This window comes from Ceratosolen solmsi, unplaced genomic scaffold, assembly GCF_000503995.2.
Source record: "Ceratosolen solmsi marchali unplaced genomic scaffold, CerSol_1.0 scaffold13, whole genome shotgun sequence".
In the NCBI taxonomy this organism is placed as follows: domain Eukaryota; kingdom Metazoa; phylum Arthropoda; class Insecta; order Hymenoptera; family Agaonidae; genus Ceratosolen; species Ceratosolen solmsi.
Genome location: NW_011948418.1, coordinates 5,476,692 through 5,498,791, shown reverse-complemented (window position 1 = coordinate 5,498,791; position 22,100 = coordinate 5,476,692). Strand labels below are relative to the sequence as shown.

At 31.0% G+C, this 22,100-nt stretch overlaps 2 protein-coding genes across 2 annotated transcripts; one reads left to right on the top strand and one right to left on the bottom strand.

Annotated features, from left to right (window-relative positions):
• The first annotated feature begins 93 nt into the window (after positions 1 to 93).
• On the top strand, positions 94 to 11,246 carry LOC105360398 (uncharacterized). The gene is made up of 15 exons (XM_011497293.1): positions 94 to 1,900; positions 1,976 to 2,167; positions 2,732 to 2,967; positions 4,544 to 4,755; positions 4,860 to 4,936; positions 5,107 to 5,306; positions 5,955 to 6,115; positions 6,184 to 6,352; positions 6,655 to 6,848; positions 6,909 to 7,038; positions 7,213 to 7,402; positions 7,811 to 7,953; positions 8,277 to 8,881; positions 9,245 to 10,016; positions 10,749 to 11,246. Exons 1-15 carry the CDS (start codon positions 166 to 168, stop codon positions 11,187 to 11,189), a joined length of 5,457 nt encoding a protein of 1,818 aa, XP_011495595.1. The 5' UTR covers positions 94 to 165; the 3' UTR covers positions 11,190 to 11,246.
• Positions 11,247 to 12,357: 1,111 nt separating this feature from the next.
• Positions 12,358 to 21,726, bottom strand: LOC105360145 (nose resistant to fluoxetine protein 6-like). The gene is made up of 11 exons (XM_011496950.1): positions 20,841 to 21,726; positions 18,966 to 19,355; positions 18,278 to 18,560; positions 16,992 to 17,152; positions 15,626 to 15,791; positions 15,019 to 15,212; positions 14,681 to 14,822; positions 13,710 to 13,899; positions 13,007 to 13,149; positions 12,658 to 12,766; positions 12,358 to 12,480 (listed from the first exon to the last, which is right to left on the bottom strand). The coding sequence occupies exons 1-11, from the start codon at positions 21,185 to 21,187 to the stop codon at positions 12,413 to 12,415; spliced, it is 2,193 nt and encodes a 730-aa protein (XP_011495252.1). The 5' UTR covers positions 21,188 to 21,726; the 3' UTR covers positions 12,358 to 12,412.
• Positions 21,727 to 22,100: the final 374 nt, after the last annotated feature.

Below are 22,100 nucleotides of genomic sequence, written 5' to 3'. Positions count from 1 at the left end.
TATTTTCGTTGTAAATTAAATATTAGCTATTGAATAAAGAAATGATTAAACATAAAATATTATAAAAATTTAGATTATTATTTATCGGAAATAGAATTGCAGTATTAAAGCTTTTGGAAATTTTAGAATCGGAGTGTCAGAGCACAGATGTGAATTTTATAAGCGATGGCGTCGCCCCGATCGGGTAAATGTTTGGTGTTGATACCGGTGATATTGGTATTGGGAACCGGCCTAATTTATACCGGTTGTGCTTTTCGCATCCGAGATACTATATCCGTGAGTTCTGACGTATGTCAGTCAACTACTGGACGATGTGCTTCCATATCGGATATAATTTCTTCTAGTTCATCGACTCCTTCTCCTTCCTCTTCCTCTCCTGCCTCTTCTCCTGCTGATTCTTCTTCTTCTTCTTCTTCTTCTACTGGTTCATCTTCGTGGTCAACTCTGGCGTCTATGCGTGCAAAACGTGGATTTGAAACAGTTAGCATGCGAGGGAGTTTTGTGAAGAGCAAACAGCAATTACTTGACGATGGATACGAGGAAGAAAATTATCAATCAGTAAAAAAAAATTATAAGATATCTTCTTCTCGGCCTTGGTCTAAGTTAAACAAAATTGAGGACACCATTGAGCAAACGGTTAGTACTGATGCTGAAAACACAAATCCTTCAAGTGTAGTAGTAGTAGCAGATGAGGAGGAAGAAGATGATGATGAAGAAGATAAAAATTATGATGAAATAATACTGATCGAAGTTGAAGATGAAGATGATATGATAATAGAAAGTGAAGTGAAAACTGATGAAGTAAGTTTAAAACAAAAGAAGGAAGACAAATTGAATATAGACGAGGAAGAGAAAACGGAAGCAGAAAAAAAATATGAAGAAGGGGCACGGAAAGTAATAGATGAAGTAAAGGGAAGAAGAGAGGAGGAATTATTAAAAAGAAATGAAAGTGAGGTGGAGAAAGAGGAAGAAGCTCGACGAATAAAGGAACAAAAGAATAAGATACAACAGGAAAGGGAAGAAATGGAGCGTCGAAAAAGAGAGGAAGAACAGGAACGACGGAAAAGAGAGGACGAGGAGGAGCGACGAATAAGAGAGAAAGAAGAAAAGTATCGGAAAAGAGAGGAAGAAGAGGAGCGTAGAAGAAGAGAGGAAGAAGAGGAGCGTCGAAAAAGAGAGGAAGAGGAGGAGCGTAGAAAAAGAGAGGAAGAGGAGGAGCGTCGAAAAAGAGAGGAAGAAGAGGAGCGTAGAAAACAAGAGGAAATAGAACGGCGATTGCAAGAGGAAGCTGAACGTAAATTTAAAGAAGAGAACGAACGACGACTGAAAGAGGAACTTGAGCGTAAATTTAAGAAACAAGAACAACAGCGACGGAAAGAGGAAGCCGCATATATAGAAAAGCAAGAACAGGAGCGACGAAAAAAGGAAGAAGAAATAAAAATTATGAAAGAAAAAGAACACAAACGATTACAAATGGAAAGGGGAAAAAAATTAAAAGAAGAAAAAGAACGAAAATTAAAGGATGAGAAGAAACAGAAATTAGAAGAAGAAGAGGAGGAAGAAGAAGAAGACGATGATAAACGTCGCAAGAAATTAAAGGAAAACGAAATAATACGATTAGAAATGGAAGAAAAGAATGCTAAAAAAATGAAGGATCCGTTAGAGAGTATAAAAATGATAGATAAAGAGAATGAAAAAAATATACGAGAAGATCAAGAGAATGTGAAAATAATTACTTTAGATGGAGATAATAATGGAAAAGAAAATGACAATAGTGGCGATAATAATGAACGAGTAGCATTGAAATTGCAAAACAAGGGAGAAAAATTAAGATTATCAAACAAAGAAAAGGCCAATGATATAAAGTCTGCAACGATTACAAAAACTATAAGCGACGAGAGTGAGTTCAATAATTAATTTCATTTCTATTTCATTTGTATTAATAATTTAATCGCATTTACCTATATTTATTTAGCGAGTGCTACGACCAAGTCAAAATCACAGAAAATAATCAAAGATATTCCCAGTTTAACCGAACTCAACGACATGATTCTCAATGTGCCGAATTTTATGCCGAATTTCACAGCCATGGAAAATGTAGAGTGTCAGCGGCATGGAAAAATCTTTCTCAGGCAGCTGCGAGGTTACAAAATGTGGGCTTTTCAAAGTAAATACTATCATTAAGTTTTTAATATTTTTGTTTTAAAGATAAAATGTGTTTACGAATTGTAATATGCATATATGTAATATCAATGGTTTGTTTTTAGCAATTTACTATGAAATTTTACACCCACCCACCCACACACTCCCTACGCGCCAACACCAACGCCTACACCTAAACGCCCACTTACACGCCCGTACGCGCACATATGTACTCCTCTATTTACTTAATTTGGTCGTATTTTAGATACATATATTCCTTTAATTTCTTGAGAATTTTTAAATACAATTAAAATTTTTGTCTACAAAAATGCCAGTATATTCTATCTTTGTGAGATATATAGCCATTTTGTGTTAATAAGCAGTTTAAAAAGGAGATGGGGGGGGGGGGAGGAGGAGGAAACAGAAAAACAGATCAAGACAAAAGTATTTAAAATTCTTATAGTCTATCGTTATTTTACATTTCTTATGAGCATTGTAAATTATCTTATTATAAATCAGTAATCCCTTATCGCTTTTCTCATCAACAAGTCCTAATGCTCTTACATAAAATTTTCATTTACCTTAATAGTGCTGGACTCTAGCGCAAAAATACCGGCGGGTTTATTACGAGGCAATGTCAATCAATTTGGTGATTTCGACCAGTGTCTCGGAATCCTGGCACACGTCAAAGTTGACGAAAAAACCGTTAAAGTACAGGGCAAATACTGTTTAGCCAGTATGGATATATACGCAACGCATTTAGGTTTAAAATTGCCAGTTTATCTAATGCAGAGTCGAGGTTTATTAAGAGGAAACATGCACGACGTAAGTACGTGAAATTATTATAATTAACAGCAGTGCCGCCGAATATTTGCAAAATAGTCGAATAAAATGTATTTACTATATTGTTAGTTTTACTCGTTTATTCTAAAAGGTAAAAAGAGTAAAATTACGTTTAAATTTTGATAGATTTTAGAAGGTCTTATAACTTTTTTTTTTTTTTTTTTCTTTCGATGGATTAAAAAGAAAAAGAAAAAAGGAAAAAAACTTCTTCCATATTTTTTTAAAAGGTTTCTTATATGTAAAATAAGCGTATGCAAAAAGATTTCTTTGGATCAGGTCAAATATCTGAGGTTCGAAGGCCATTATGTTGGTATCTTGGAGCTCGCGCATTCTCTAAGCCTCTTAAGTATGTAAGTCTATAAGTATTCTAAATATATCAGCGACCGAGACATCAAAACTTTCAAAGGATTATTAGATATCGATGGATATTGTTGCTATCATATCGTATCACAATATAATATGTAGAACATCTTGACAAACCAATGGACGACGAATTACACAAAGCAAAATAACGAATAAAAGCAACAGAGTCAATGGCGCCGTTCAATTAATCGACAAAGTGTTCTGGACGAAGTGACATAAATATATATATATATATAAATTATGACTTATGTATAAGAGAAAATTCCTACGTTGTTGTTGTTGAATATAAAAAGTGCGGAACATATTTTATCACAAAGAAAAGGAAAAAAAAAACGAAAGAAAAAGAAAAGAAGAAAAAAATGGATCGTCTAAAAGTTTCAGTGTAGCCATTACTTTATTAGAAAGGAAAGTTTCTAGAAACGCCATAGAGTTGAAGTAAATGAGTCCGTTCTTACATTCTACAACAATTAACTAGGTTTTAGCGATACGGTATCTGATCTTTAAAAGAGCGAGTCAATTTATGAATATTTAAAGGCTAATAATTTATTTGTGCCGAAAGCCATTTGTGAACGAGCTTACGAAATAAAAATTAATTGTTTCACTTTTTGTTGTAACAGGTTCTCGACTTCGTGAAAAGTCATCATTCAGTAGTCAAGACATTTAAATTCATCATTCATTTTTCCATTTTTTATCGCATGATTTTTAGAATTTCTGACTTTAATGAATCAAGGTAGCAAGAGGTATCGTGTCATTATTCGTTAAAAAGAATTAAAAAAACAAAAATTAAAAAAAAAAAAAAAATTAGATAAATAAAATACTTTGAAAGGGTCCGTATGAAAGTATAATAATTTGTGTTTTATTAAAATAATAAATCTGAATTTAACCCCGTGAACTGTTTGTTTTGAATCTGTAATATTGCTATATGCACTTGTCACGTTAAAAAGAAGTTTATCGCGCGCGCGTAGGAAATTATAAAACATATATAATAGTACAATGTATGAGAATTTAAGAAATAATGTCGATTTCTTTGCCGATATATATGGCATTGTAAAATCATAGTAAATAACGATATATATTAAATTAAATTGTTTTATGTCATTGATTTGGAAGTTAATTTGGAAGTCGACCGATAAGCATTGTATATCGAATCTTTTTGCTCTCGCCTGCTTAATTAATATTATTAAAATCTTTTCAGCCAGGACATTTTTTACCAAAGTTCACAACCATAAATTGGGGGATATGTCTCCCTGCCGCCTGTTCCGCTACAGATGCACGTAGATCCATTGAAGATGCATTAGGTCGATATAATATGACCATTGGTATTAAATTTATGGTGAATATTGATAACGAAATGTGTTATGTTAAACAGAATTCACAAAGCTACTCAAAAGAGACGATTGGTGTACTGTGAGTATATTAATAAATAATATTGCTTTCGTAAGTAATGAAGCGTAACTTTAATGGCAAATATATATGTGAAGGTAATTTTGGAAATTTCATTCTTTGTGCAGATATTTTTATGCAATATTCATCTGTTTGGTGATTGTTGCCACTGTAAGAGATTATTTCGCAATAAGCCAGGAAAAAGGTAGCGTGGTAAATTTTACTTTTTGCTCTATTGTTTTGATATATAAAATTCTTTGATTATTGCCAAAGATAAATTATGAAGACATTCTGTACACTTAAGATAAATCTATGACGATCGAAGAATCTGTATTATGTAATTAATTCAAATTTTGTTATAATTTTACGTAATAGGAAATTATTCCGAGCGGATAATTATGGCTTTCTCCTTAAAGAGGACTATTAGAGTATTGTTTGGAAATAAAGAATCGACTTCATCAAGTATTGGTTGCGTACACGGCATAAAAGCATTATTGACAATGGCTTTATACATATTACAGAAGCTAATTACTACTTTGAGAATGCCTTACGCTAATCGTGTAACGCTTACCGAGGTATAACTAAGCTTTTTATATTCATATTTCTTTAGCGGAGATAAGTTTTCCGAATATGTGTATATTATGTTTTTCACATATATACGTTTCGTTCAAAAAAAAAAAAAAAAAAAAAAAAAACCGTCGATGACCAACAATGAAATGGACAATTAAACTATATTGTCGTATTATTACGTGAAACGGTGGAATGGAAACTTTGTTGTAGTCTTGATTTTTTTTTACAAATAACGATATCAAAGTGAGATGAATTGTATGAAAAGTCTTTGAAAATAGAAAACATATTATTACGAATAATTATTATTTCTTCAAAGTACATGACACTTTTATAGAAAAAAAAACAAAAAACAAAAAAAACAAAAAAAAAACAAAAAAAAAAATACCCCACAACATTTGAGGTTCGAATATTTTTGAATTGCGAATTCTTTTGCAGAAAATAATAATCTTAATGTATATATAAATTTCACTTTGTGACACACAAGATTGGATGAATTATATACATTTACAGATAATTATTACGTGCTTTTTCTACACGATTAAAAACAATTTCAAAAGATTTAAGATATTATTGAAACAAATTGTTTTGATGTTGAAATAATCATCACAGCTAAATAACAATCAGAATTAATGAATTTATACATTGTTGTTAAGGTCGCGAATAGTCCTCTAAGTTCGGCACTCCGAGCATCGATATTCCACACGGATTCCTTTCTATTATTGAGTGGCCTCATAACAGCCTATAATATGTCAACGGAATTGACAAATCGTGGCGAAATACGCTGGTTTTGTCGCTTCATCGTGAGGTTTATAAGGTAGGATTCGGCCTTTTACTTTTTAATCCAACCTCCCCCTAATGTTTCGAGTCTTTCTCGTCCGTTAGGCTAACACCCACGCTGCTGGCCGTTATATTTTGGTATGCTTTTGTTATGGAACATACTGGATCTGGGCCACAATGGAATACGGCAGTTAAAGCAAACGCGGATATGTGCAAGGAGAATGCATGGATCAATCTGCTTCATGTACAGAATTTCTTCCCGTTTGAAGAAATGGTACGTCAAGGTTTAAAAATCACCTCGTATATCTTATTATCGTAGAGTTTCAATTTCTTATTATTTATTGATTTAGTTAATGTCTTTATTTCTTTTATTTTTAACGTGGATAGTCAATTATTTCAGAATTATCAAGCCATTGATATGTAAGGCCATAATACTTTTATTTACATGTTACATCATTTAAGTTACATACAATTAATTATATTACATGCGATTTTAATTCTATTTTATTTGCTTTTTTTTACTCGATACTATGCAATAATAATAATAATAATAATAATAATAATAATAATTTACAGTGTGCTGCTCATACACATCAATTGGCATTAGATATGCAGTTAAGTTTGCTCGCACCGGCAATTGTATTCTTCTTGCAAGTAAAACCGATCGTCGGAGTTATCGTTGTTTTTCTCTTACTTCAAGTCTCGGCGACGTTGAGATATTTTGCAACGTCCAATAATAATTTATCCCTGGTTATTTTTCACGGAATGACGTGAGTAATTCATTTATTATAACTCACACATAAGTCTCCATTTTGAATTATAATTTTTAGTTTGAAGCAGATATATAAAACTGCTAACATGACATATTTGTTACCTTTACATCGAGCAACACCTTATCTTATCGGTATTTGCCTTGGTGTTATTTTACATTATACAGGAAAATCTGTATTTATACACAAGGTATTTATTAATTACTTTCAATTTTTTTTCCCCTACTTTATGTAAAAAATTTTTTACCTTTTTTTGTTACTTTCTCTTTTTCTTTTTTTTTTTACTTTTTTTTTTTTTTTTTTTTTTTTTTTTTTTTTTTTTTTTTTTTTTTTTTTTTTTTTTTTTTTTTTTTTTTTTTTATAGGTTTTTATCATACTAGGTTGGTTAGTTGCTTTAGTTCTAGGTTTATGGTCAATGTTTTCTCCTTGGCAACTTGCGAGAGCAGATTATACATATAATGTTGATAAAGCAACACAGTATGCTGTGTTAAGTCCCATCTTCACAGCACTCGCATTGAGCTGGACCATTTTTGCATGTTTTACAAACAATGGCGGTATAACTTTTTATTAATTATAATTTTTCTTTCAACGGTAATGTTATGTTTGATTTATGTGATGGTGATTTTTTTTATTTAATCTCAATAATATATTTAAACGTATTGCTCGACGAGTTTATCGAAAAGATTTTTTTTAGCATTTTACGTAATAAATTTCTCGATTAAAAGTGATAATAAATTTAATTTATAGTCTCGGTACAATGTTCTCACTTTTTAACAGAATACAGCAATCGATTTGCTTTAACGGTATATAATTAATTATAATATTATTTCAAAGCCTTGAATTATCTATTATATTCGTAGTGCATGTATACATGTTAAATTTTTTTTTTTTTTTTTTTTTTTTTTTTTTTTTTGTTGTATATTTGTATTAACTATTATCATTTATTTATTGATATGTTTCAGGTGTTATTAATAAAGTATTATCAAGCCATTGGATGATGGTATTTAGCAGATTATCGTACGCTATTTATCTTTCGCAATATATTGTGTTCTTCTATAATATCGGGACTACACGTTACTCATCAGAATTTCAACCCTATAAAATTGTACGTTAAACAGCTGCTTTAATTCGATGATAATTTCTTATTTGTCTTTTTTTCTTTTTTTTATTTCACTATATATATTCGCTTAACAGAATCTTTAAAATTATGTTGCATATAATTCAATAATCTATATGATATTTTAATGTTACCTGTAACATATTTACCTGCAAACATATTTATTATTTCTATTTTTCATTTATTCTTATATTAGATATTAGTTTTTTCACAATTCTTCATCAATTCTTCATCAATTCTTCAATTACAATTTTCTTATCAATCTTTTAAGGATATAGCTTAAGAGTAATGTTGCTGAAATCTGCTTTCAGATTGATTTCTATGAAGTGTTAAGCATCACGATAGTGTCGACAGTATTAACACTGTTATTCGACATTCCTATGCAAGAGGTAAAAAAGATTATTTTGGAGATCACTGAATCTTTGCCCACAGAAAATGGAAAATCTAAGGAATGCAATCCTTTGGAAGACAATGACGATGTAAAGAAGAGTTTAGAAAAGAATCACTTGGAAAATGAAGAAGAATCTATCACTGGAAATTGGAATTGGAATCGAGGAACTTTTACGAAAATTGCAAATTCAGAGCCTCGAGATTTTGCGGAGGACAATGCCAACGAATCATATAATACTTCGCCAATTAAGAGATCAACTATTAGACGTCAAACAATGATTAGATCTGAAGCTTACGATGAATGGGATAGAGATCGAATGGACAGACGCATTTCAAGATCCGAGGAACATTCCATGGATAATGGGAGAGCGAATAGAAATGATTATGATACGAATAATCTTGCATTGGATGACGATTTATCATCCGATAATTACTTATATTTACAGGATCGACATTATTCTAGTAATTATACGAGATCGCCCATGCGAGATACGCGTTCACAATTCAGATCGTCATCGAGAGAAAGGTTTGCATTGATGTAGTTATAAGCATGTGTGCAAAAAATCTTTTGAATTTTTTGATATATATGTATATATATATATATATATATATATATATATATATATATACGAATAATATTTTCACCTCTTAATTTAATTTCATATGATGCATAAAAAGAATACAAAATTCAGTTTAATTAACGTAATGTCACTGTGTTCACTGAAGAAATATTAAGCGACTAACATAACAATCGTTTGCATTATTTTGGCCACGATGAAATTACATTTTACATTTCTATAAAAATATTATACTTGCTATATCATATTCATTATAAATGGTATTAATATGCTATAATGGTATTGATACGTTATAAACTTTATTATTCCAGAGATTATAATAATAAGCCAATAATTACTATTAGTAAAGAGGATGAATATGCCAATTCTCGGTCTTCGCGATCTACTATGTCAAGATTTTTCGATCAACAATTTTCTTTGTCTGAAAGCGATATAGACGTCCTCGGTAGTCGAAGGAATAGCAACAGTTTTAATCGTCGTTCATCCGCCGAACTTCGAATTAGCGACGACGACGACTGGGAGAATGATTTACGATTTAGAAGAAATCGGTATCCACAGGATCGCGTACAAAGTCAAGAAACCGAACGCTTACCACCGCCACCTGTAGTTAAAGAAGAGATTAACAACGAATGGGATTCGTTAAAACGTCGATCTTCGGCCGAAGGTAAAATGGCCCTGTTGAAAGAGCCAATCAGGCCCGGAAATATGGAACTTTGGACTGTGTCGAAGATGCAGTTTGGTTCATCTCAGGAATCTGACGATGAATTAGATGAAGAAACGTACTTGCAGCAAAGACGAGAATATAGAGAACAAGGACCACCGTTGCGAGAAGAATTTGAGGAAGACGAGGGAAACGACGAGGAAGAGATACGGCAGAATATTCAAACTGAACGTCGTGCTATGTCATTTGATGCGGGAGATGAAATAACGAACGAATTTATGTTAAACAAAAATAGTAAAAGAATAACCGTGCAGGATCTTAGCAGAATATCATTGGATGATGAGCTATCTAAGGATAATAATTGGAGTAACGTGGACGTTAAGTCTAATTCTGGATTAATTAAAAGAGAATCGATAATTAAGGTAGAATAAATTAACAAAATTATTCATACTCGTATATTTTTTTCTCGTTCAAGTTTGTAATTATAATAATATTACTGGATTACAACCTGTAATAATAGAATATTAGATTTGCAAATAAAAAATATTTTTAATTTTCTAACATTCACGATATTCTAATTGAAATAATTAAGCCTTAATAATACTTATAATAATTATTAATTAATATCTGTGATATTATATCGAAATAGTCGCTTAGATTGTTAAATATAAAAAAAATAAATAATAACACACACGCACGCACGCACGCACGCACGCACGCGCGCACACACACACACACACACACACACACACACACGTATATATTTACGTGATATATATTTTTACATTTATTTAATTATTGCACGGAAAAAAAATGTTAATTATATAACCAGAATTTTATACCCTACTTACCTATACACAATATCATAATTTATTGATTACTCTACTTATAATATACAAGTTAAAAATATTTTTGTAACTGCAAATATGATAAAACATTGAGATTATTCTAATAATTGACATTATTATAAATAGAAATAGGTTTTGTATTGTTTTCTCAGACTTTTCAAAAACATTGAAATTTTGTCGTCTATTTATACGAATTATAATTTTAAGACGATTTTCATGTTGATTACATATTATTGAGCAAGTATAAGCCAAACAATGGTTCAACTAATAATTTCGATGATAATAATTAGGAATTATTGATTTCAGAGTCAAGCTAGCGAAGAAGATCCAGAATATTTAATTCCAGAAAGACCAAAACTATTTGAACAAGAACAAGAACATCCGTTTAAAAAAGCTTGGCAGATGCAGAAATCCAGATCCGAAGAGGAGGGTCCTTCGGGCTTTATTATTAAGGATTATAAAACGTCGAGCGCTACTTTACCGAAGCAAAATGAGGAATTAGAAAATAGGAGTGAAGAGGCAAAAACGAATGATATTGATAAATCAAAGGAAAATGATGTGGTGGATATTGCCTGCGATGTTGCTCTTGATACGCAGAGCTCTAATAATGAAATTGATGCTAACAAAAGAAATTGTGAATCTGAAATATTATTAGTAGCGTCAATGTCGAAAGAGGCGAATGGAAAGGAACTTAACGGTCACCCAAATGCGCACGAGTCAGATGAAAATTCGGAAAGGGACACTTGATAAAGCGAATTATTATAATTTAATAAGAGACTATACAATGTTATGGATTATTTTACATATGCGGTTTCGTGAAAAAGAAAGAAGAAAGTTATGTTTTGTTTTTTGTTTTTTTACGTTTGTGAATGTTTTACGTTTTATTAGGAATTACGATGTTACGAGTATTTACAATGCTAATCCACTTTAATTTATTTACGAATAATTGGGAATGGATGAAAGATTGGTTAGGAGAGCATGAGGCATCATAAAAATGTCATCGTAATTTGAAATTAAAACTTACAATTTTATTTATGTAATGCGATGCTATTAGTAATCTTTCGACATTAGCGTAAAGGTAAAAACTGATTCTTGAATATTTTTTAATTTGCTATTACTATTTATTTTTAGTCACCTAAGATAATTAAACATTATATGGTGAATACAATTCTTTTTTTTCTTTTTTTTTTTTGTCAAGTATTTTTGTTATTAAAGAATACAAAATCTTATGTATTTATGCAGTTTGTAAATATTCAATATGTATTAATTCACATTTATAGCTTAGAACATAATTTCTTTATTTTTTATATTTTACAGTTGCAGCGTACTCTTATTTATTAAAAGCGACATAACTCGAGGAATAATAATAATCTTTTTAGAATAAAGGTTAATTTGATCGAAACTAATTATTTTGTTAATTTAGCTCGAAGCAAATATTTTAATCATATTCTCGAAAATATAAATATATGGTTTAACATGTCTTAAAACATCTTCGTTTAGATGAGTGCACTTGAATTTTAATGATCCACGTTTAAAGCGTTAGCGAGCATGAAATTATTTATAAACCAACACGAATTGAAAAATGAATCGAATGAAAGTCTAATATAGAATATTTAAGCAGCCAATGGCTTCCCTATTTAATGTATTAATGCTATTTGAAAAAAAGAAGATGATACTTAGTTACTTATGAAAGAGAATATCACTATTGAAGAAGACGATTAAATAGCAGATAATTTTTGTATAACCAATAAGTTATTTTAATAGTAAAACAAGAAAAAAGTATAAATTACAAGAACCTCGTCGAGTATAAATTGGAGTAAAAAAAAAAAAAAAAACTATACATTGAGAAATATCAATGGAAAATTGTGTAAAAATGATCAAATAATCAGCGTAGATACCCACGCAATGATCATTCAACTTTTTTTTTTGAACAAAAAAAGTATTTTAAACAAAGTTATTCGTAATTAGATTCAAGCCTCTGTTGTGGTTGTTTCCTCGCTGTCGGTCTTCTTTGTCAGCGTAACCGATAATTTCTTCCCTAGAAACGAAAAAAAAAAAAGAAAAAAAAAAAGAAAAAAAGAAAAGAAAAAGTAAAAATAAAAGTGGTATACATTTATCACATATGGCTTATATTTATAAATAATAATAATGGATTTACGATCGCTTTAAGGATTTAAGTCGCTCAGCGTTAATAAATGTGAACGTTCGTACTCACCACGATGCAAAAATATTCTTTCGAGTCCAAGAATCGGTGACTCGAACATAATTGACAGCAATACCGCACCGCCAAGTGTTAACATCAGATGAGATAATATTTTGCCAAACTACCAAATAAATAAACTTTTGTTGACAATATATTTATATAGTTATATATTGGCCGTCTATTTGCATAAATTTTTCATAATATCTATGCCTCGACGATAATTCTACGTTGCTACACACGTTTCATCAACACGAATATCAATCCTCTAATCAATCATCCAATGCTTAAAATATCGACTAGCGACTAAGATAAAACTAAATATTTAGACAGATAAATTATGAGTAGCGACGAATGTTCTTACCAAACTGAAATTGTTGAGATATTGTGGCGTTCGAATAGTCGAAGCACTATGCAGCTCAACGAGGCCATTGACAAGATACGCCGAGTAAGTTAAACGACTTAATGGTATAAAAGGTCTCCACTTGAGAACCTTCCTAAGTGGACCTACAAGGATTATGAAAATTGAAATGGATGAAAACATTATGTTATCATGTAAATATTAGCAATTAAATTTGAAAAGTTTGGGCTAGTTTAGTCGCTCGTGCTTTACATATTGTCTACGATCAATTAATTGTAGCTATTGCTTTTGCTATTTCATTCGCAAATACATATTCTACAAGCATAATAAACAAAATATATTTTTTCCATTGGGAATGCTGTAAAAGTATATTTAAAATTGCGGCCAAAATTATTATGACAATGTTATTATGGCCAATGTTTTTACTAATTAATTTTGCGATTAATCACCTTAATCAATTAATTACCTTATTATTAGTTTACGCATAGCATCGAACTCCGAGGCTATATAATATGAGAAAAATTATCAATTCAATACGAAATTCTTGCTCGATTCAACACGAACGTCGAAATACTCAACTCCGTTAAGTAACTTCTCCCTTACTTGGAGCAATAACTTATTTTTTTGTCGTGGAAATTTATTTAACGCGATTTAATTTATTTAACCCGTCTTGCCGTATCGATAATAAGATTTTGAGACGTGTCACCTGAATTATCGGTTATGCAGGCGAGCAGAACCCAGCCAGTGCCGACGCTCCATAAGGCTCGATGCATCGACGAATAAAAGGCGGCTTCGACGGTGGTGAAATTTTTCCTCGGACCATAAAAAACGCTAATCGAGCACATGGACACCAGTAGAGCAAAGCTACTCACCAGCCATCCACATGCAACTGTATTCTACATTTAAACAGAGATATTATAATATACAGTAACAGGATTTAGGACTATCGGGGCGCCAATTTAGGCTTTTGTTAGGATTTGAAAGAAGTAATAAGTGTCGAATCAATCCATGTCAACGAGCCGTATGAAGGATAATGTTTTAAATCGTTTTCGACTTTTAAAATTCTGTAATTTCTCAGCGACATTTGAACTTGGATGCTTTTATTTCAAGTATCTCATAATTGTTTGCTAATGCAAAAGCTTCAAAATACCGCATTATTTATAATTATATATTCTCAAAATTCAAATCCGAGTACTTCCATTAATACGATTGTAAATATTTTGATGTGGAAAGGCATGAATTTTCTTGCAGCATTACTCAGATTTATTACATTACTTCTTCCAAATACGTGCATTATGATTCTGACGCATTGAATATAAATTTAATACATACAGTACATACACATATTTACATCACACAACTTTTTCTTCTATTTTATCTCATAAAGTTAAAAAAAGAAAATGCTTTTTCAATGGATCAACTAATTTAACGTTGAATGATGAATTTGAATTATATCTATGCAATTACTCATATATATATATATATATATATTAATTTACTATTATTTATGCTTTATAAATAACTTTATAAATACGCTTAAGGAAGTTTATTTATATATTGAAATGTATAAATGAATAAAAGTTTTTCACTTGCTTTCATTTAAATGAAGCAGCCGATTTTATCTAATTCTTTCGAAAGATATATTATTATATAAGAAAACGAACGTGACATATTTACCTTAGAAATTTTTTTATCTGAATTTTGTATACGGTAGACGATGTAACCGTACAAAATACCGAAGCAATATGCACTGGCTCTCATGTGTGTTTTGATATAACTGCTTTTGAAGTATTCATTCGTAGAAATATCCTTAACTTCTCTGTAATTCAATAAGGGAATATTTTTCATCTTTCAATTTTTTTTTTTCATCTTTCTTTTATTTTAATATTCCTTTTAATGACTATATTAATTATCACAAGCACAGAGTTCATATTGTAAAAAACATATTGACGGAATATTCGATATATTATTAGGGTAATAACAGTAGTAGTGATGAATTTGAGAAACGCACTTACGCAGTATATATTAATAAAGTAGGATCCAAGTCTTGAACCAAAGTCATAATAAATGGTAAAATCGTCGAAATTATGGTAACTGTAGCAAGTATAACGTGACCCAGTTTACGCCATCTCCACAGAGGATATATAATTGCCGGCGCTAATACAAACAATTGAGTGTCGACTGATAAGTACCACGATTGGAACATGCACTAAAATAAAAAAGCAAATGAACAATTTATTAAAAGGTAAAAAAAAGTGAAGCTTCAGATATTTGAATGGAGAACACTCGTTGTATAATTTTAATTTTTAATTTTACTATTGGCGAAAATCTAATAACGAACGAAGTATTCAGAGCGCATTATTTCAAAGTGATTTTAATCATTACATTTACCATTAACATAAATTTGAGAGAGAGAGAGAGAGAGAGAGAGAGAGAGAGAGAGAGGGAGATCTAAAATAAATAAACAAACAAATCTCGTCTATTATATATATGATAAGAGCGTGTAGTAGCGTGTACGTGCCAGAGGTTATAAAATGATAAATTTCGCAAGGAATATCCGTAAAGAAAGAGAAATTACATTGATTGTAACAAGATCAACATAAATAAAAAAGAATATTTTACAATGTGATCGGTGTTGACATAGTTGTTGATGTAGAGTATGTTAGCCCACCAGGAGGCGAGGCATCGCTCATTCTCCAATTTCATTCGAGACCATAGCGGTCCTGAGTCCAGCTTCGGCAGCCAAGTCACGTAAAGGCCGACCATCACCATATACGCTGGCGTCAGTCTGCAAAATCACGAATTCACCATACGTTTTAAAATTAGAGATTAACACAAGCACAAAGGTGAAAACAGCGGAAGTTGCACGTGAGCTTTATATTGCTTTTATAACTAACTGCTTTGGCATTGTGAATTGTGTAATATTTCAATCGATCGGAGCCTAAATGACTAAGTATTTTAACGCCGGTACTGTCTTAATTTGAAAACAAAAGAAAAAAGAAAATTAAATGGGATTAGTTGTTTAATCATGTGTTTAAAACGGTGTTATATACTATTATACGATAATTTGCCGCGTGATTTGTTTAAAGGAGTAGAGACTCTTGCTTAGCATCTCGATTATTTTATAATTATTTCTGAAGCGATGAGTGACGAAATGATATGTGAAAATAATATATTAAATGCATATATTGTCAATATTGCTCTTGAAAAAATCAGATTACGCATATTTGATATAATTTTTGAAATTTCTGTACTTTTGAGTAAATCTTTATACGTTTTAATTATCTTGATTTATTGAATTAGAAGACATTTTTAAACTATTCTTTAAGCTACTCATTACCAATATTTAATGATAATTATTATTTGTGGATAAAGAATAACGTACGTAATGTACTATTTTGCCAGTGCGTTTAAAATATTATTTCAATTGTCCTGTCAATATTGTACATATAACGTCAAATATTTTATATCTGCTTCGAGTTGCATTACGTTTCATGTTTGAGCTATTTCTTTCATAATATTAATGCAAAACAAATTTTATATTAACTATACGTTAGTTTTCTCACACGTCTGGAATTACGTGCCTTGACAATGTATTAATACTATTATTATCGTTTAAATAACTAAGTTTATTCTACATATCGGACCGAATCACATCGAAAAGAAATATTATACAATTTATAATGAAATTTCATTTATAAAATACAGCTCGTCGTAAGGGGAAAGAATATTTGACCTCGTAAACTAAAAGGCAAATTATTGAAAGTGAAAGATCAAAGATTTGCTTTAATCTAGTTTCCTATGTTGGTGTATTCAATGATATTTTAATAAAATATATTATTACATAAAAAGTTATTACAAGCAAAAAAAAAAAAAAAAACATTACGAATCATGAGTTTGTAATGTGTACCTAGGTTATGCGTAAAAAACATATTAGACAACTACGATGAATGATTTCATGAAAGGAACTAATTTCATAATGTAGTACCTAAGATAGCGGTAGAAGTACAGCAATATGAAGTTTACAGATTTTTGTTTGTCAAGTTCTTGCAGGAGAATTCGTGAAAAAAGAAAGCCACTGAATAGAAGAAATGTGTCGACAAGTAGTGGATTGTTCAAGAAAACCGAGTTTTCCACTTTCCCAATTGCCTATAATAGGAAAAATTTCATGCATCATAAACTTATATCATAAAAATATATTCAGAAATAAAAGACTATTTCGACTAATACTAATATCCTACTAAGATATTTTCTTTTTATAACGAATAAATATGAAATAAATATAAATGACAATATATTAATCAAAACGAGATAAACAGGATATAAAACAATTGAATTTACAAACGATCTTAACATTCGGCATTATTTATTCAAAGCTAGTAAACAATTATGCTTTAGTGTATATAATATTGATTATTATCTCTGCCACATTAAAAGATTGAAATATATATAAATAATAATTATGTTTCATTGCTTATTAATGTGAATATAGAATATAAAACTACGCAATTGGATTACATTTAAATTTTGATTATTGTTAGTCATTTATTTATAAGAATTTTTAATATACATATATATATATATATATATATATATATATATATTATAACTTATATAACTTATGAGATATTTATTTGATAAAGACAATTTATAGTTAACAAGGCAACAATTAGTTATGAATCGGTATTATGATTTTTTAACGCGTTTTTGAAAATCTAAATGAAATGTGGTGTATATTTAGTATTTATAAAATTATAGTCCGTAATAATTATTGGAAATTCAGTTAATATTTTATAAAGTAATAAAGTGATTTAGTAAGTGAAAGAATAAATTTTACTCTATGATGTTTTAAAAATATTACTTTCAATTCAATTTTTATTATTTTATTTATAAAAAAAAGCTATGGCTTGCAGAAACTGGATATGGTAATGCAGTGACGACATAATGATTTTGTAGCGTAACCAAAAAACAAAAAAAAAAAAAAATAAAAAAAAAAAGTAAAAATAATAAAAATATTCATACAGAACATATGATAATGGGATCTTTTCCTATAGAGTCAAAAGGTGTTTGTAATTTTCAATTACAGTTTTTTTTTTAAACAATTTTTAATTAAAAAAATTAAAAAAATTAACATACTTTATTCAGTAATTAATATACTATTTAATGAAAAGTTCTATTGTATTGGATTCTTCTTGAGATGATAATAGTTTTTGTGAGAATAAAGAAGAATTTTTATCATACGGTTAAATACTTATCTACGACGAATAAATATACCTCGTGCCAGAATTTTTTGTTGAGTATTGGTCCACTGACGACGAAAATAAGAGTGTGTCCAGCTATTATGAAAACCATAGCAAGAAACTTCATACCCGAGATGCAATCAAATTTAAATTCATCGTGAGCTGGACTACACAATTTCCTTAAATTTGATGGCATCGAGAATGCCAGTAGAATTTGGGCTAAAATACTTCTTCTAGCTTGATCGGAGCTCTTCAGGTAACAAATGTCAAAAATTGTGCCCAAAATTATGATTACGATTACCAATGATATTACAGCTCTGCAAATTAAAGTAGTTAAAAGCAATGGAAGTTAGAAAAAATTATGCTCCGAATGTATTCGATAAATTCACTTATCTTCAAAATGTAAGTACGTGCATTATTTATTATTATTATTATTATTATTATTATTATTATTATTATTATTATTATTTTATTTTTTTTTGCGTCAACATAAATACACATATTTACTATTTAAAGCATTAATCCGAAGAATGATTAATTCAAATGGTCGATCAAACAATATATTTAATATTTAATCCAGTAATATTTATTTATTATTTAATAAATTATTATATATATATATATATATATATATATGTATTATATTAAAAAATTTTAATATATAATTTTTACGGTTTTACGATTTTTTTCTATGATGAATTGTTATTTACGGTGCAACTTACAAATAAGCAATTTCATATGCATTAATAGATAAGGGTTTATCCTTATAGCAAGCTATATCGGGAATTTTGACTGTAACTTTGAAATTTGTCCTGGCCAGGGTATTGGCGAAAATCATCTCAATAACTTCTTCGACGTCCTTATTCGTGCAGGAATTTGGCACGCAAATGCCCCAATGAAGCTCGTCAATCTTATCATCGTATCGCTGCTCCAATTTCATAAACTTCTTCCACATCGGTGATAAAATACTATTGACATTGTGATCTTCGGGCACGCCGATTTTTATATTACTAAGGCAGTATTGGCCTCTGATGCCTAAAGGCGTCTCGTCGTCAATATTCGTGCCGATTCCCAGACATTCATCGAAATTGCCAAGATGATAGGTCGAGCCACTGAATGGGAAATAAAATTTAGTCATTATTTAATTTGCGATGAATAATAATGAATCATTGAAATACTTTCTTTCTTCGATTGGATAGGGTAGTTGAAATTGTTATTGTATCTTGTAAAATTATTATAATTATCATTATTGGAGAATGAAATTCAAGTGAAATGTAAGTATTTTAAGAGTAGACTTAATTAAAAAAAATATTTTTATTTTGATTTTATTCTGATTAACTTTCAAATGAGATTAAAATCGTGAATTCCAATCTGTATTAATTTTCACAAAGATTATTCAGTACCAGAAAGGAAAGTCTATATAAAAATTATATAAGTTAACTAGTACTATATATATATATATATATATATATGTATATATATATATATAAATTACAAGTATTTAAACATTTTTTTAGTAATACACTAATCATTAAAATTTCAAAGTTCGTAAAAAATTAGTAAAGTACGTCTTTAGAACGTACATTAGTACATTAAAGTTATATAAAATATTATTTTCTTTTCAACAAAATTTCATTTTTATCCTCTCCCCCCCCCCGTTCCTTTAAACAGTATATTTTTACTAATTAGCACGTTAAAGAGAAGATTGTTAACGTCGTTTATTTCATAATGTTCTTTTACGATAAAAGTAAAAAGCGTTTGTAAAAATACAAACGCTTTTCTCCTAACGAAGCTCATTTGCATTTTTTGTACAATAAAAATTTTGAATCAGTTTTTACATTAAACATATTTTTCACACTAGACAATTTATGAAGAATTTATCCCTTAATATGTAGTGCACTTATAAACAATTGTTTGCGCATAATAATTAAGAAATCCATGCAATGACTGGCAAACCCTTAAAAATACCCAAAGTCCTTGTGTATTAGCTTGTAGAAGGAAGTTAACATTAGAAAAGTAGGTCATTAAAATTATCAGCGATGTCATAATTTTGAATCTAATACGAAAAAAAAAAAAAAAAAAAAAAAAAAAAAAAAAAAGAAAAAGTTCTTTGGTAAAGACCGGTATCGATCGTTATTCAACATTCAAAAATTTCCTGCCCGAAATTTCTCCAAGTCTCATTAAAAACGCAAATTTATGCGACACGTTGACTGGCATTGTGAAAGGATTAGATAAAATGTAATCGACCGGGTAATAATTTGCTTGTAGTACAAGAAATATGAAATACCCTCGTGTGGATAAAAGGCTGCGTTGATCCGTGAAACGAGGAAACACTAAAACAATAAAAGCAAATTGAATAATCGTCGTAAGAATAATGCTTATTTAAAGTCGAGCCGTATGGATTAGAGCAGAATAGCGTGCCGAGGAGGGACAAAAAGTGAAAAAGTGTTGCGCCCGCAATTTTGTCACAATGCATCGCTTGGACATTTTCTCACATATCAGGCGTTCGCGTATGCTTTCGTCGTGTATGTCATAATATCGACTGGCCACGCCTCGAATATCGCTCTCCTTTTCACCATCGATCCATTCGCCCGTACCTGAGAATGCCTTCGGGCAGCTTACCCGAGGCATCGTAAAATTCGACAGCCCACGTAGTAAGGTTGTGCAGACCCGAGATGAGGTGCTGGCATTGCTGGCGACAGGCCGGGTTGCCGATGCGCTCGATGAGCCCAAGCAGGAAGTCGAGGTCGCGCGCTATGAAGGGCAAAGTGTAGCCGTCGTAGTCGGTTTCGTATGCGATTGGTAGGGCCTCCCCGGAGTCACCGGTACCTAGTTCGAGCTCTGGCAGCTCCGCGAGGACGATTTTCTTCTCGGCCATCGTCTGGACGACGAGGAGGACTCCGAGGTGGACTCCGAGGAGCATCGCGACGTACGCCCGATTCATTATCGATTCATTCGTCGACTTTGCGCTCAATATTATTACGATTTATCGAAATTCCATAAAATATATGGCTATTGTATTAACGACGTTCGATCGGCACGTGTCCTGCCAACGGCTTCTGGCAACAATCCCCTTGGCAATTAAAATTCTATACAATTTAACCAGCAATGCCCAATTGACCGTATTATTATCCAGTTCGAGCTAGCCGTGCATATTCCCATACAAATGGCATTCCCATGAAATTGCAAGTCCCGCGATTCGGGTATCCTTATATTATTCGACAGTCTTATTTATCACACAATGCATTCACATATTTTCACAGACACTGCATTAAACACTGGCTTTTTCAACGAGGGCGTACGCGGGCTGAGCCGCACTTAACTTGGGACTGTCGATGAATTGACAGGCGCGATAGAGTCGAATGGCTTTAATGTTAAATAGCGAATGGCCGGAGGCATAAGGAGAAACTGATCGCTGTGAAAAACTGTCAAGAATTGAAAAATGGAGCGATAATATACGCGCGCGACTCGTTGCCCGGTGGACGAGCGACGACTATTTTGGCGTGTCAGCATGTGTGTACGGGACCGAGGTAACGATTGAGTTTCGCCTCGATGGAAGGGAAAGGAGTTGATGAATTAAAATTCAGTCAAATTACTTTGCCTATCTTATTTCGCTATCTCGTTGTTGGCAATTCCTTGAGTTTTCTTAAGGTAGGCCGAATGATCATTCGTTGCATTACCGATAGATCAACTCTCAATGTCGGAGATTACGTTTATCAAGATGAATTATAAGGACTTTCACTTTCATTGGACTATTCTTCTCTCTCACTCCCGGTCTCGCTCTCTTAATTTTTTCATTATTACTGATTTAGTAAGCAATTTGTCATCTGCAATTAAATTCTTTTATTTCTCATTGA

Coding starts and splice junctions, on each gene's coding strand:
- LOC105360398 (XM_011497293.1), top strand. CDS start 166: ATGGCGTCGCCCCGATCGGGTAAATGTTTGGTGTTGATACCGGTGATA. Junction 6,849..6,908: donor GTTATTTTTCACGGAATGAC/GTGAGTAATTCA, acceptor TATAATTTTTAG/TTTGAAGCAGATATATAAAA. Junction 10,017..10,748: donor AAAGAGAATCGATAATTAAG/GTAGAATAAATT, acceptor TATTGATTTCAG/AGTCAAGCTAGCGAAGAAGA.
- LOC105360145 (XM_011496950.1), bottom strand. CDS start 21,187: ATGAATCGGGCGTACGTCGCGATGCTCCTCGGAGTCCACCTCGGAGTC. Junction 15,213..15,625: donor ATGTCAACACCGATCACATT/GTAAAATATTCT, acceptor TTTTTATTTTAG/TGCATGTTCCAATCGTGGTA. Junction 13,900..14,680: donor CAGATAAAAAAATTTCTAAG/GTAAATATGTCA, acceptor GTTTAAATGTAG/AATACAGTTGCATGTGGATG.